We start from the raw sequence: 16309 nt of genomic DNA on the forward strand, positions 1-16309 counted from the left end.
TCGTCCCTGAACCTCTTTCACTCTTTAAAAAAAAATGGGGAGGGGCGGTGAACAAGGAAAGAGGAAGCCCTCACCCACCCACCAAATCTCTTTCTTACTAGCAACTAATTCCCTCTCTCTCTCCACACACACACTCATACACACACATACACATACACAGGCACGTACTCCGGCGACCTCCAGATGTTCCCGACAGGGCGGCCATCTGCTTAGATTGCTGGGGCGCGCAGGGGGAGGGGGCAGGGATCCGGGATGCAGGAAGCTGTGAGCGAGGCCGACTAGAGGGGGCGGGAGCTGCGCACTTTTGAGACGCTCCCTAGAGTGGAACCCGGGCTCGGCTCAGGCTCCGCGGGCGGGGCGCGCCGAGAGAGGCTGGCACTTTGGTGACACTCCCTGAGCCGCCCCGCGGCCGGCCCGAGCCGCCACCCGGCGCCCGGCAGGAGGGGGAGCCTGGCTGCGGGCGGGGACCGGGGGGCGGGCCGCGCCGCGCGGAGAAAAGCGCCGGCCGGAGGGCCCGCGGCCGGGCCGCCGGGCTGAGCGTGCCGAGGCGGCTGCGGCGCAGGCTTCCAGGTGAGTGCAGGTCCCCGGGCGGGGCGAGAGTCCACGCTGCGATAGAAGATCCCGAGCCCCGGATCCTAGCCTCGCGGCCCCTTCGGCGGGCGGGCTGGGGACGCCGGGCGCAGGGGCGGGGCTGGGTCCCGCCGAGGCTCCTCAACTTTCGTCGGACGCCTAGGGCTGGGCGGGAGTGGGGAACGCCGACCGAGGGGAGAGGTCTTGCGGGAGACAAAGGCTCCACCCGGGGGCCGTGTAGGTCTTTGTGCGGACACGTGCATCTCACGTTTGTGGGTCTTTGTGGATTTGCGGTCGGGGACGCGCCGCTGCCGGTGCCTTTGTGTGTCCGTGGCTTTGCGCGGCTGCTTTGCGCCCGTGTCCACGTTTGCGGGCCTGCGCTTGGCTGTGGGCGTCGGTGGGCGCGTCGCGTGTGTCCGCGTACGTGGTCGGTGCCTGCCGACGTGTCTGGGCTGGGTGTCCGCAGAGGGTGTGCGCACCGAGAGCCCAACGCCGCCCCACCCCGCCGCTCCCCGGCTGTCCACTCGGGCCCACGACTTGGCTCCAAACTTTTCTCCCGGTTCCTCGGGCAACAGCCCCAGTCCTCCCCACCGCTACCCGGCCGGGGGCGCAGACAGCCCTCCCCCTCTCCCTCCTGAGGTCTCGGGACCGCAAGGGGCTGCGATGGGATTGGTGGTCGGGGGATCGGCAGCGCCTGGGGACTGGCCGGGCAGGCGCTGGGCGGAGCGTGCGGACTCCCCCTCAGACCCCGGCTGGGAGGAGGAGGCGAGCGGTGGGTCCCGGGCTCCGGCCCTGGCCTGGGGAGAGGAAGGGACAGGGCGGCTGGCGTTGCCCTCCCCGCGCTTCTTGGAAAGAGTGTGACCGTTTGGTGGGGATTTGAGACCCACTCTCCGTTTGCAGCCGGCCCCCGGGGTAGGGGGACCAACCCTCCGACCCGGTAGGGGAGAAGGCGACTGCCAGTCCAGATCCGGGCATGCCCGAGGCGCCGGCTCGCAGGACCCGGAGCTGGGCTGGGGGCCGTGGGAGCCTCGCACACACAGGTTTCAACTGGGACGGCCACTGGCCCACTGTGCGGCGCTGGCAAGTTGCTCAGCTTCGCGGAGTGGCGGTCACTCTGGCACGGACAGGGCGAGAACTCCCTCGCGGCTCGGGGCGTGCGGTGGGAATAACCCGCGCTGCTGGAGCCGGGCGGAGAGCAGCGCCAGCCCACACTTGGCCTGGCGAGGAGGTGACTCAAGACCTTCGATTCTTCTTTCATCTTTGTGCGCCCTGCCCTTCGGATAAGTCTAGACTTGCAGTGCCTGGGGCTGACCGGAGAGGGGGGGCTCAGAGCGGCAGGAGCCTGCTGGGCTTTTGAGCCTAAGCCGCAAAGATAACCCTAAACACCCTCCTCCCCACCGCTCACTCCAGTCTTTAACCTAGAACTTTGTCAGATGCTGCAGACATGATGGAAGGGCACAGGCCGCTAACCTGGGAGAGAAACAACTGTGGGCATTTTCCTTTCCCTCTCCGGCCTCAGTTTCCCTTCTGGAAGGGGAGGTATTGATAGCGTCTTCTGTTCTGGCTGACTGCTTCAGATCCCAGAACCCAGAAACACTTTGATGTTTAACCTACACCTCCATTCTGACTGACCTATTCCGAGGCACTACTTTGCTCCCCAGGAAGGCTGCAATGCAACCTCCACCTACCCTTCCTCCAACACCAGGAAAGGCAAAAGCTGATAAATGAGTCAAAAATGGAGAGGGAAGGGAGGGGGATTGACCTTTTCTCCTCTTACTTTTTAAATGACAGTTTGTGGTGGTAAAGTCCAGATCAGTCTTCTTCTTAATCATAACTCCTGGGTCAACACAGGGGATGCAGTTTTCAGAGCAAGGCTGGCCTGGGCACTGAGGACACTTCCCAAAGAGGGTTGGGTCCTCCCTGAAAGCCCCCTGGCCAAAGCAAGTCCTAAGAGGGGTTCTGTGGGAATAACCCGGAGGAGGGGCCTGACAGGAGGTTCCTCCTGCTCACGGTTTTGATGTCAGTGGGTACACAGGGGAGGCAGGAAGTATCTCCCACAAAAGGATCAGCGTGTGCAGGACCTGTGCATGAAAACAGCACAGGTGGTCAGCATGGTGGACCAGCAGAGGCAAGGTCTTGAGGGTGGTGAATTGGAATTGAACTTGAGGCTGGGAAGGCAGGGACCAAATCACCAAGGCCTTGAATGTCAGGCCGAGAAGTGGGATTTGAGCCTGTAGGCAATGGAGAGCTCCTGGAGGATTTAAACAGGCACAGCAGGGTGGGGTTGGTAATTCTATGAAACCCGTCTCTGGCTTGTGGGTGGTGCTGGAGGCCGGGAGACCAATCTGGAGGCCGAGTGATCCAGCCTCTTAGAGTCAAAAGGACCCGGATTTTACTCCCACCCCATTGCTTCCTACCTCTGTGGCCTGGGACAAGTAACTTATTTAAAATGTGAGGATACTAATTCTTGCTCCACTGATTTGGTGTATTAAATAAGATAATGAATTACATGTGCAAATAAATAAAAAGTGGTTTGTAGTGTGTATTACATTGTGCAGACATTCATTGGATTGCACTGACAATAGAAGGCAGAGACAGCATTGACTCTGGTCCTAAACCTGATTTCACCAGTGGGCAGAGCCCTAAGCATCCTGCAGGGTTGCACCAATTGTTATGTTCCCCACAAAGCAGAAGGGAGCTTTCTGTCCATGACATTTCATTAATCTGATTTATCACCTTCATGTGGCCAGGCTCATACAGGCAAGGAGGTAGACACAGATACGTAGATGGCCACAGAAGTGGGCCAGTACCTTGATGGGAGCAGCCCAAGGGCCATGGGAGCTCACAGCATGGGTGGCCTTTCCTGGATGAGCGGCAGGTTAGACTGGGAAAGCCTCACAGAGGAGGTGGCTTTTTGAATCAAATGTGTGAGAGTTTGCTGGTAGACAAAGAAGGGTATCTTTGCATCAGAGGGAACAATGTGTGCAAAAAGGCAGGTGGCTCTAGAAGAGTCACAGGCCTCTAGACTAGAAAGCTGTCTCTGTGGGATGGGTTTTAAAGAGGGAGCTGTAGTAGGGTCCCAGACTTCTGTTGGGAAGTGCATTCTGGTGCCCAGCATGGCTGGCAGTTGGAGTCAGGCCAGGAGCGAGGCTGTTGCAGCAGGTCTCTTGAGCCTGACCTGGACAGGGGGAGGTGACTGCCCAGCTTAGGGATGAGGGAAAGGGAAGACAGTGACCCCACCTGCCCAGGGGGAGCTGCAAATTTGATGCCGAGCCCTCATTCTGTCACAGGCAACACAGCAGCTTTTGCCTGCTTTGGTCTCTGAGACCTTTCCAGCTCACCTTTCCCAGTCTCCTGGGAGTGCCTTGTCAGCACCTTGTAGCCACACTGGGATCCTGGATGGTATGTGGAGAGAGGATCCAGGGCCTCTGGGATGAATTGTGGATTCTTCTCCATCTTCAGCCGCTGCCTTGCCTCAGGATTTGCTGGTGTCACAGCACCTTTTTCTTCCCTGGTCCCTGAAATCACTCACTGGGGTCAGGAACCAACATTCAGTGAATACCAATGTGTGCCAGGCCAAGGTCTGGGTCTTCACTTTGCCTCATGTAATCATCACAGTGACCCATTAGGACCAGCACTGGGATTATCACCATATTACAGACGAGGACTCAGAGGGGTGAGGGCACGAGCAAGCCTCAGAGCAGTGAAGGCCCTGTCGGGTTGGAACCCAGACTGCCTGGCTACAAAACCCTTGCCCTCTGCCCCATAGCGCCTTCTCATGTGTCCATGTACGCTGCCTCAGGTTGATGGGAACTTGAAAATCTTCAAGAAGAAGACATATTGGAAGGAGAAAATCCTATTGGGAGCCTTGCCCATCTCCCTGTAGATTATCCTCCTTGGGTAAGTTGCTAGGCTTACAGGTCCCTGGGATCATGTCATGGAGGAGGCCAGGTACTAGATGTCAGAATACCTGGGTCCTGGGTCCAGCCCCTGTCCTCTCTGGCTGTGTGACTCTGGACAGATCACAGAACCTCTCTGGACTTCTTAACACAGCTGTAAAGTAGATATGATACCATCTAACCTGCTGATCCTGCAGGGTGACTGAACAGATGGTAGTGGAGGAAGCATGGGAGAGGTTGAGAGGTGTCCTTTGGTGAGGTAGCGGTATTCTAGATGCTTGGTGCATCTTCACGTGGTGTCTGCTCTGTACCAGGCTCGGTGCTCAGCTTCAAGGGCATAAAAAGGAACCTAATCGCATCCCTGCCCACTGTAGGATAGACAGGTAAACATGTAAGTACAGTTCAGCATGACCAGGTCTAAGCTGTCTTGCACATGTGCTCATTTGTAAGCTGAGGCAGAGTGGATCTGGAGCTAAGACATTTGGGGTTAAGTCCGAGGTCCTCTCCTTCCCAGCTGAATAACATCCATTTCCATGTCTGCAAAATAGGGACAGTATCCCCAGGGTCAAGGCTGTGGTGAGGCAGAAGTGAGATGCTGGTGGAGAGCACATGGTGGGCTGCTGTGTTTGTCCAGATGTGCTGCATTAGTGGGTCTGTTGCAAGAGCTGGCCCTCAGGGCTCCGGGAGTCTGGCCTTGAAATTCTTTCTGCCTTGCGTTTCCAGAGCTGACAAAGTGGTTGGAGGGCAGGACGTTTCTGAACCATCCACCTGGGGATTTCCTTGGCATCAGCTTGAGTGAGCTCATGACTGAGGGGAGCAGGGTGGGAGGCAGCTCTGCATTGAGGAACAGCCGATCGAGACAAAGGCCGGTCTCAGGGGGGTGCTAGGGCCCTGTGCCAGTGGGGCCCTGTGCCAACAGTGCCCTGTGGAAGTTGTCGAGGGCGGTGGAGGGAGCTGGAAAACTTTACAGACCAGAGATGCTGTAGTGCAGCACCAGGGTCAGGCAGCTGGGGCCAGGTGGGTTCAAGCTGGAACCCAACACCCAGAGAGCTGTCCTTATCAGCAGACACCAGGGAAGTGACTGGAGAATGTCATCACAGGCAGTCTCGGACCTGCTGTGCTCCTGGCGCTGCACTGGGAACTTGGATGGGGAGGAACATGAAGGATCACATGGTGACTGCCTTCAGAAGGCTTAGCAAATCACCATCATTGTCTACCACACATTGAGTATTTGTGTAGCAGATAGTGAGTGGAATGCCTGCCATTCTGTCATTTAATCCTTTCAACAACCCTGTGTTCTTAGCCCTGTTGAGGACCCTCAGAGCGGGTCCCAAGACTTACCCAAGGCTAGTAGGTACAGAGCTAGGTTCACACCTGGTCTGGGTCTTGCGGTTGACCCGTTCCTCCTGCTCTTCCTCCACATACTCTCTAGGCCTGGCTCTGATCCCAGGTGGGGGAAAGAACACACAGGTAAAGTAGGCAGGGCACTGCCCCAAGCTGCTTACACATCAAGTAGGAAAACAGCAGGTAACTCACGGCAGAGAATTTACTGAAGGAGGCCTGTGGGTAGCCTGTGGGGTGAGAGGCCAGGAGGGAGGGGTGGCCCGGGGGCCTGAGTGGACAGAACAGGCTTTGTTTTGCTGGGAGCAGGCCGGGGCAGGCGGGATGGATGCATGCAGTTCTGGCAGTCACTTGAGGCATCAGGTCCTGGACCCTGCTCTGCCATTCCTTGCTGTCACTGCCCCTCTCTGGGCCCCAGTTGCCCATGATCCCCAAGGGGCCTTCCAGCTCCCAAGCCCTGGGATTCTCCAAGTTTGGAGATGTGTTAGCAGAGGCTGAGAGTTGTTCAAAGTCCATCAACAGAAGGCTGTTCTCACTTTGGCTGTCAAGGAGGGTTCAAATCCAGATGGGAGGCTGGGGACAGGTGGGAGGGGAGAAGAAGGTGGTGACAACTTGCCGGTGCCTTGTGCATGGGAGAACTTGATTTCTGTAGGTAAAAAGCAGAATCCAAGAGGTTTCTGATAAGGAGAGTGATGTGGCCAAAGTTGTTTTAGAGGTGTCTCATAGCAGTGTGTGCAGTGTCACCTGGGGAGACCTGCCTGGAGCCTGTTGGGGCCATACCATTTACTCTTTGTCCTTGCAGGCCATCAGCAAACTTAGAGTCACTGTGGATCTGGCCCTGTGGGCCCAACAATGCATGATTCATGGCCCCTGCACTGGAAGGCCTTACAGTATATCCCCCAAATCACAGATGGATGTGGTTTCTAAGCCCTTGTCCTCCTGTTCTTGTGATATAATCTGGTCAATCAGTGGATATCTTGTATCTGCAGGTCAAGATTTGGAAAAAAATGTTGAATCTTGACTGAAAGATCCCTTTCTCCCTCAGCCTTCTTTGGTGTCTACCAGTCTTCATTTCTCTTTCTCCTGGGGGTAGAGTACGGGTCCCAGAGGGAGGCAATGTGAATACTGTTACACAGATAAGAAAACCAAGGCTCAAAGAAACAAAGAAAACAGGGAATGTCACACAGATAGTGGCAGACCTGGGACTAGAGCCCCAGTCTCCTGGGTCCAAAGCTGGTGTTAGTGATCTTGTTATAAGTTGGTCTTCTGTTCTCATTGCTGGTCTGTAAGCCCCATGAGGACAGGGACCCTAGTATCTATCCCATCACCACCCACCCCCTCCTCCCTCCCGGCCTAGCCCAGTGCTTTGTATATACTTAGTAGAAATTTAGGATACGCTTTTGTTAAACTTTAAAATCCTGAAACTCTGGAGTTGGATTATCTAAACTGAACCTCTTACTGTGAAGCTGGAGAAACTGAGGCACAGAAGGGGGAAGAGACTTGTTCAGAGATGAAATGAGGACAGTCCATGGCAGAGCAGGCACTGAGACCTAGGGCTCCTGACAGTCCTGCAGGACTTCTCTTGTCACCAGGCACAGTTGCCCTGTCACCTCCCTGTCAGTGCCCCAGAGTGTGGGGAGGGAGGTAGTCGGTGACTGTGTCTCAGGGGGCTTCGTCTACCATTGGCTGCACATTTGTCAGCATCCTGGTGCTGTGCTGAGTGTTTCACACGAGCGATCTCTAGCCCTTGCAGCAACTCCTTGAGGAAGGGATTAACTCCATTTTAACTCCCCATGACTTCTGATATGGTTTGGCTGTGCCCCCACCCAAATCTGAACTTGAATTGTATCTCCCAGAATTCCCATGTGTTGTGGGAGGGACCCAGTGGGAGGTAATTGAATGCAGGAAGCTTTTGCTTCCTCCTCATTGTGTCTTGCCACTGCCATGTAAGAAGTGCCTTTCACCCTCCGCCATGATTGTGAGACCTTCCCCGGCCACGTGGAACTGTTAAGTTCAATTAAACCTCTTTCTTTTATTTGTTGCCCAGTCGCGGGTATGTCTTTATCAGCAGCATGAAAAAGGACTAATACAGTAAATTGGTACCAGTAGAGTGGGGGGCATTGCTGAAAAGATACCCCAAAACATGGAAGCAACTTTGGACCTGGGTAACAAGCAGAGGTTGGAACAGTTTGGAGGGTTCAGAAGAAGACAGGAAAATGTGGGAAAGTTTGGAACTTCCTACAGACTTATCAAATGGCTCTGCCCAAAATCCTGATGGCAATATGGACAATAAAGTCCAGGCTGAGGTGGTCTCAGATGGAAATGAGGAACTTGTTGGGAACTGGAGCAAAGGTGACTCTTGTTATGTTTTAGCAAAGAGACAGCAGCAATTTGCTCCTGCCCTAGAGATTTGTGGAACTTTGAACTTGAGAGCGATGATTTAGGGTATTTGGCAGAAGAAATTTCTAAGCAGCAAAGCATTCAAGAGGTGACCTGGGTGCTGTTAAAGGCATTCCGTTCTATAAGGGAAGCAGAGCATAGAAGTTTGGAAAATTTGTAGCTTGACAATGCATTAGAAAAGAAAATCCCATTTTCTGAGGAGACATTTAAGCCGGCTGCAGAAATTTGCATAACTTACAGCCGAATGTTAATTCCCAAGACAATGAGGAAAATGTCTCCAGGGCATGTCAGAGTCCTTCAAGGCAGCCCTTCTCATCACAGGCCTGGAGGCGTAGGAGGAAAAAAATGGTTTCTCGGGCCAGGCCCAGGGTCTCCATGCTGTGTGCAGCCTAGGGACTTGGTGTCCTGTGTCCCAGATGCTCCAGCTGTGACTAAAAGGGGCCAAGGTACAGCTCAGCCATGGCTTCAGAGGGTGCAAGCCCCAAGACTTCACAGGTTCCAGAACCATCCATCATTCACTGACCTTGGGCAGGTGACCCATCTCTCTGAGCATCCACAGAAGGGGATAATTGTTCATTTTACAAAAGCCAAACCAAAGCTCAACACCACTTGGCAGCTTCCATGTGGTGTTGAGCCTGTGGGTACACAGAAGTCAAGAATTGAGGTTTGGGAACCTCTGCCTAGATTTCAGAAGATGTATGGAAACACCTGGATGCCCAGGCAAAAGTTTGCTGCAGGGGCAGGACCCTCATGGAGAACCTCTGCTAGGGCAGTGCATAAAGGAAATGTGGGGTTGGAGTAGAGTCCCTACTGGGGCACCACCTAGTGGAGCTGTTAGAAGAGGGGCACCGTCCTCTAGACTGCAGAATGGCAGATCCACCAACAGCTTGCACTGTGCACCTGGAAAAGCTGCAGACACTCAATGCCAGTCCGTGAAAGCAGTCAGAGAGGAGGCTGCACCCTGCAAAGCCACGGGGGTGGAGCTGCCCAAGACTGTGGGAACCCACCTCTTGCATCAACATGACTCAGATATGTGAGACATGGAGTCAAAGGAGATCATTTTGGAACTTTAAGATTTGACTGCCCTGCTGGATTTTGAACTTGCCTGGGGCCTGTAGCCCCTTTGTTTTGGCTAATTTCTTCCATGTGGAACAGCTGTATTTACCCAATGCCTGTACCCCCACTGTATCTAGGAAGTAACTAACTTGCTTTTGATTTTACAGGCTCATAGGTGGAAGGGACTTGTCTCAGATGAGACGTTGGACTGTGGACTTTTGGGTTAATACTGAAATGAGTTAAGACTTTGGGGGACTGTTGGGAAGGCATGATTGGTTTTGAAATGTGAGAACATGAGATTTGGGAGGGACCAGGGGCAGAATGATATGGTTTAGCTGTGCCCACACCCAAATCTCAACTTGAATTGTATCTCCCAGAATTCCCATGTGTTGTGGGAGGGACCCCGTGGGAGGTAATTGAATCATGGGGGCCAGTCTTTCCCGAGCTATTCTCATGATAGTGAATAAGTCTCACGAGATCTGATGGGTTTATCAGGGGTTTCAGCTTTTGCTTCCTCCTCATTCTCTCTTGCCGCCGCCATGTAAGAAGTGCCTTTTACCTTCCACCATGATAGTTAGACCTTCCCCAGCCACGTGGAATTGTAAGTCCAATTAAACCTCTTTCTTTTGTAAATTGCCCAGTCTTAGGTATGTCTTTATCAGCAGCATGAAAACAGACTAATACAACTTCCCAGAGTTGCACAGTGTAGCAAGTCACTCCTGCTAAAGATGGTCAGCCACCATCTTTTCTGATCCTCAGTTTCTCTGCTCTAAAATGGGGATGAGACTGCTGGCTCACAGAGTGACTGTGTGGACTAAATGAACGCATGTGCGTCCAGTACTAGCAGAGAGTGAGGACTGGCCCTGACTGTCACTGTCAGCACTTCCCACTGCAAATGCCCAGCCCCGGGCATAGGCCCAGCACACAGCAGGAACCCCGGGAGAGGTGTCCACTGTGCAGGGCTGAGCAAGGAACCTAGTCCAGTGCCCTGGGAGCATCTGCAGACAGTTACCTAGGTAACTCCTGCCCCTTTACATCGGGTGCCTCTTTACATCGGCTGTTACTAGCATTGCCTCAGTTCTGTATCTTCTGGCTGCTGGGTGATGACTGCACTGTGCATGTGCACAGCCCTTCACAGTTGGCAGTAAGGGTTAATCAACTTAGGTGAAGAGGGCAGGGCAGAAATTGCCACCCTGTAGCGCAGAGGACAAGGCTGAGGCTTAAAGAGGGGCAGCGCGAGGTCCCCTCTGGCGGGATAGCATTTGGGCCGTATTTTGAGCTGCTGGTTATGTAAGTGGGAGCTCATACGAGGCCATTTGGCATTTCACAGACCCCTTGTATAATCACCTCTGGGAATCAAAGGGTAATCTCGGGGCCTTTGTGGTGTTTGTTTAAACCCCAGGAAGGGTGGGTATGAATGAGCAGATCAGCTTAGCAGGGGAGGTGGGGCCTTTGGTGGTAATGAACCCTGCGGTGAGGCGCTCACCCAGGGGAACAAAGGGGGCCTGAAGCAACTTAATATTTTCCTTTTGGTTCCAGACATTGGAACACTCTGTCCTGCCTCAGCTGGGACCATGCCCAGGATGCACCTGGGCTGGATTTAATCCTGAAATTGGCCTCTACAAAAGAAAGGGGTGGGAGAGGAGGGGCCCACGTGGGGAGGGGGCAGGGGAGAAGAGTCCTACTTTTCCCTTCCCCTGGGCAAAGCCAGAGTGCAGATCAAGTGGCTAGCCCTTTAAAGTTTCATGCAGGGCTGCTAATGCACTCCTGCTGCTCCCTCCCTACCCATCTTCCAGTCTGGAAGGTGGGCAGGTCCCTGGCCTGTCTCCTCCCCCTCTCTCACCTCCTTCCTGAAGGCCAGAGGGAGGGACAGGCAGGAGGGCAGGGGGCCCAGAGCAGGGCCACCCAGACGAAGAGCCAGGCTAGAAGGAAGCTTAGTGCCTTCTGTCTCCCAGGCTGCTGAGGGGCCGCTGTGCAGGGCAGGGGTGACCACAGACTATCCAATTGGTCCAGTTAGAAACTCCCACTGCCCAACCCTCTCCTTCTCATGCTAGCACCACTGAGCACCACCATCCCAGGAGCTACAGTGGACGTGAACACAGGCTTTGAATCCAACAGCAGTGGGTGGTGTGACCATTAGATGTGACAACACGTATGTAGCGCCCGGCATCTGTGGCAGCCACCATTGTAATTGTACAGAGGGAACTGAGATCTGAGGAGGGAAACTGGCTCATGCCATAGCATGTCAGTGGGAAAAGCCCCTCCTGCACCCTGCCTCTCCACCAGCTACTCTGCCAGTCCTGCTGGAGGCAACGCGTATGAATATAGTAATTGGAGTACACCAGGCCTGGGTCCCATTCCGGCCCTGCATTTTACTAGTTTGGGATAAAGCCCTGTTCCCCTCTGAGCTTCTGTTTCTTCATCTGTATAATGGGGGAAGCAGCCTAACTGCCTGCCCGAGGTTAAAGGAGAACCAAAGAGGTGTGTAGCTTAATCTGCTGGTGGCAAGGGGCAGAGTAAGGGGGAAAGAGGCTTGGGACAGGTGTCCCCAAAACCCATCTGGGAATCTGAATACCCACGTTGGACACCAGGATGCCCAATGAGAAGGGAAGTTCCTGCCCCTGGACGACAGGCTAGGGGGACAGGGCAGGTGGAGTACGGGTGCGGTGGGGCAGTCACTGCAGGCCCCATTGCAGGGAGGGAGCCCTGGTCTTGAAGGCCAGCCCCGGCCAGACCACAGGTGCTTTCTCTGTCAGTGTCCCCTCTAGTGCCACTCCACTCTGCTGTGTGGCTGTCCAAAAGTGTCTTAACCTAAGGCCCAGTTCCCTTTTGGTAAAACAGACAGATAATTTTTTACCTTGCAAGGTGGTTGTGAGGGTCAGATGTGACCGTGCTGTGGGGCAGCCAGAACAGTGCCCGACGTGTAACACTTGCTCAGCAGAGAATGGGGCACCCCGGGCACACCCTACCCTCAGCCCTGTGGATGAGCCCCTCACCCGGGGTCCAAGGTCTAGACCAACCCAGGGACTCTGGACCATCAGAGCTGGAAAGGCCAGCCCAAGAAACCGTCTAGTCTGGTGGGTTTCAAACTGGGTTTCCTAACATCCTAGGCAGGGATGGTGGGCAGAAGTAGAGGGCTTCAGGTCCCCCTCACTTCAGCCGGACCAGGCCCGCCTTCATCTGCTGCTCTTGTTTAAGAAAGGGGTCTGCTGCTTCTAGTTGAAAATTCACCACCTGGCCTCACGCCCCTTACCGTACAGATGGAAAGGCAGAGGCCAGAGAGGAACTGGGACTAGGAACTCTGGGGAGTGTTCCAGGAAGCATTCCAGGAGGTCGGGGTCTGTGACACCTTCCAACAGTGTCTAGACTGGGCTTATGTCCTGTGCGGTGGGTTTAGACCATCTGGTGCATTCATTCCTCACCTGTGGCTCTCTTTCTAGCCCCCACCATGCCGTGGCCCCTGCTGCTGCTGCTGGCCGTGAGTGGGGCCCAGACAACCCGGCCATGCTTCCCCGGGTGCCAATGCGAGGTGGAGACCTTCGGCCTTTTCGACAGCTTCAGCCTGACTCGGGTGGATTGTAGCGGCCTGGGCCCCCACATCATGCCAGTGTCCATCCCTCTGGACACAGCCCACTTGGACCTGTCCTCCAACCGGCTGGAGATGGTGAATGAGTCTGTGTTGGCGGGGCCGGGCTACACGACGCTGGCTGGCCTGGATCTCAGCCACAACCTGCTCACCAGCATCTCACCCACTGCCTTCTCCCGCCTTCGCTACCTGGAGTCGCTTGACCTCAGCCACAATGGCCTGACAGCCCTGCCAGCCGAGAGCTTCACCAACTCACCCCTGAGCGACGTGAACCTTAGCCACAACCAGCTCCAGGAGGTCTCAGTGTCCGCCTTCACGACCCACAGTCAGGGCCGAGCACTACACGTGGACCTCTCCCACAACCTCATTCACCGCCTCGTGCCCCACCCCGCGAGGGCCGGCCTGCCTGCGCCCACCATTCAGAGCCTGAACCTGGCCTGGAACCGGCTCCATGCCGTGCCCAACCTCCGAGACTTGCCCCTGCGCTACCTGAGCCTAGATGGGAACCCTCTAGCTGTCATTGGTCCAGGTGCCTTTGCGGGGCTGGCAGGCCTTACACACCTGTCTCTGGCCAGCCTGCAGAGGCTCCCTGAGCTGGCACCCTATGGCTTTCGCGAGCTACCGGGCCTGCAGGTCCTGGACCTGTCGGGCAACCCCAAGCTCAACTGGGCAGGAGCTGAGGTGTTTTCAGGCCTGAGCTCCCTGCAGGAGCTGGACCTTTCGGGCACCAACCTGGTGCCCCTGCCTGAGGCGCTGCTCCTCCACCTCCCGGCACTGCAGAGCGTCAGCGTGGGCCAGGATGTGCAGTGCCGGCGCCTGGTGCGGGAGGGCGCCTACCCCCGGAGGCCTGGCTCCAGCCCCAAGGTGGCCCTGCACTGCGTAGACACCCGGGAATCTGCTGCCAGGGGCCCCAACATCTTGTGACAAATGGTGTGGCCCAGGGCCACATAACAGACTGCTGTCCTGGGCTGCCTCAGGTCCCGAGTAACTTATGTTCGATGTGCCAACACCAGTGGGGAGCTCGCAGGCCTATGTGGCAGTGTCACCGCAGGAGTTGTGGGCCTAGGAGAGGCTTTGGACCTGGGAGCCACACCTAGGAGCAAAGTCTCACCCATTTGTCTACGTTGCTTCCCCAAACCATGAGCAGAGGGACTTCGATGCCAAACCAGACTCGGGTCCCCTCCTGCTTCCTTTCCCCACTTATCCTCCAAGTGCCTTCCCTCATGCCTGGGCCAGCCTGACCCGCAATGGGCAGAGGGTGGGTGGGACCCCCTGCTGCAGGGCAGAGTTCAGGTCCACTGGGCTGAGTGTCCCCTTGGGCCTATGGCCCAGTCACTCAGGGGCATGAGTTTCTTTTCTAACATAGCCCTTTCTTTGCCATGAGGCCATGAGGCCCGCTTTATCGTTTTCTATTTCCCTAGAACCTTAATGATAGAAGGAATTGCAAAGAATCAAGTCCACCCTTCTCATGTGACAGATGGGGAAACTGAGGCCTTGAGAAGGAAAAAGGCTAATCTGAGTTACTACGGGCAGTAGCATGACTGGAGCACAGCCTCCTGCCTCCCAGCCCGGACCCAATGCACTTTCTTGTCTCCTCTAATAAGCCCCACCCTCCCCACCTGGGCTCCCCTTGCTGCCCTTGCCTGTTCCCCATTAGCACACGAGTAGCAGCAGCAGGACAGGCAAGAGACTCACAAGTGGGACTCTGGGCCTGGTGACCAGCTGTGCGGCATGGGCTAAGTCACTCTGCCCTTCAGAGCCTCTGGAAGCTTAGGGCATGTTGGTTCCAGCCTAGCCAGTTTCTCACCCTGGGTTGGGGTCCCCCAGCATCCAGACTGGAAACCTACCCATTTTCCCCTGAGCATCCTCTAGATGCTGCCCCAAGGAGTTGCTGCAGTTCTGGAGCCTCATCTGGCCGGGAGCTCCAGGGGGCCTCCTGGATTCAGTCCCCACTGGCCCTGAGCATGACAGCCCTTCTTACCCTCACAGGAATGCCATGAAAGGTGACAAGGTCTGCCCGACCCATGTCTATGCTCTACCCCCAGGGTAGCATCTCAGCTTCCGAACCCTGGGCTGTTTCCTTAGTCTTCATTTTATAAAAGTTGTTGCCTTTTTAATGGAGTGTCACTTTCAACCCGCCTCCCCTACCCCTGCTGGCCGGGGATGGAGACATGTCATTTGTAAAAGCAGAAAAAGATTGCATTTGTTCACTTTTGTAATATTGTCCTGGGCCTGTGTTGGGGTGTTGGGGGAAGCTGGGCATCAGTGGCCACGTGGGCATCAGGGGCTGGCCCCACAGAGACCCCACAGGGCAGTGAGCTCTGTCTTCCCCCACCTGCCTAGCCCATCATCTATCTGACTGGTCCTTGATTTAATAAACACTATAAAAAGTTCTTTGCTTTACTCAGCCAGTGTCCACTAGCAATCCCTGGGCTGGGCTCTGGGACCACAAAGATGAATCAGGTTAGGCCCTGCCCTGGGCAGCTTGTTCTCCCTGAAAAGCCTGATAATCTCAGGATTTGGGGAGTAAGGTGACGTGAAGGAGGGAGTTCCTGCACCCTGTCATCTCCCGTGGCCCTACCCCACTGTTCCTGCCACCCCAACTCCAGCCATAGCCATGAGCATGCAGGCCCTTGCACACCTGTTCTCTTGCTCAGGCGTTACTGTGGGACCTTGCCCTTGCCCTCACCCCTGTCTCTCAACCTCCTTCCTATCCAGTAGACCTAGTTCTTGCCCGCCCGCAGAAGCTTCCCTGGCCCCTTCCACCTCCCTCCTCTGAACTGCAACAGTATTTTGTTCTTCCTTGGCGCTTCAGCTGCTATGGTACCCCAGCTCCTGTTTGCACACTTCCACTGACAGAGATCACACTTGCAGCTCATCTGGGTGGCTCTGCTGTCACCAAGTTCTTCCTTCTAACTGGCCAGTCTACAGGGAATGTCTACCATCATCACCAATGACAGGTTTTTCCTGATCCCTACTCTGTGCCCAGAACATTCAGGCCATATGCACCGGTGGGAGCTTGCCCATCTTGTAATCAGGCCTCCCCAGGGAGAAGTATCAGCTTGAGGCCCTGGGTCCGAGGCTGGCACCCAGCGGTCAAGGTAGGAAAGAGCTGAGGCTTGGCGTCGGGCGGTGTGGAGGAGAGGGAGGTCAGGGTGAGACCCCGGGCCCCCACAGTCCTCCTGTTTGTTCTCCACCTCCCCTACATTTCCTGGGACAGGAGAGGCTTCAGATGGAGGTAGGGATCACGGTACTTTCACCCAATGGGTCCGGGTCTTCCCAAGTCCCCGCTTGTGGAAGGAGTCCTTGCGGGAGGGCCATGGAACAAAAAGGCCTTAAAGGCAGGGCCAAAGCGTGCGGAGGGCAGCGAAGGGAAGGAGGGGGCTTCTGCGGCAATCAGTTCTGGAGCAGGTCACCTCCGCCCGAGCTGCAGCTTCCTCTGCGAAACGGCGCAGGG

The 16309-nt window shown here is 55.5% G+C and overlaps 1 protein-coding gene across 1 annotated transcript; it reads left to right on the forward strand.

Annotated features, from left to right (window-relative positions):
* Window positions 1-414: 414 nt before the first annotated feature.
* TSKU (tsukushi, small leucine rich proteoglycan) lies at window positions 415-15245 on the forward strand. The gene is made up of 2 exons (XM_002822265.6): window positions 415-570; window positions 12707-15245. The coding sequence occupies exon 2, from the start codon at window positions 12715-12717 to the stop codon at window positions 13774-13776; it is 1062 nt and encodes a 353-aa protein (XP_002822311.2). The 5' UTR covers window positions 415-570; window positions 12707-12714; the 3' UTR covers window positions 13777-15245.
* Window positions 15246-16309: the final 1064 nt, after the last annotated feature.

Source organism: Pongo abelii, chromosome 9, assembly GCF_028885655.2.
Source record: "Pongo abelii isolate AG06213 chromosome 9, NHGRI_mPonAbe1-v2.0_pri, whole genome shotgun sequence".
In the NCBI taxonomy this organism is placed as follows: Eukaryota; Metazoa; Chordata; class Mammalia; order Primates; family Hominidae; genus Pongo; species Pongo abelii.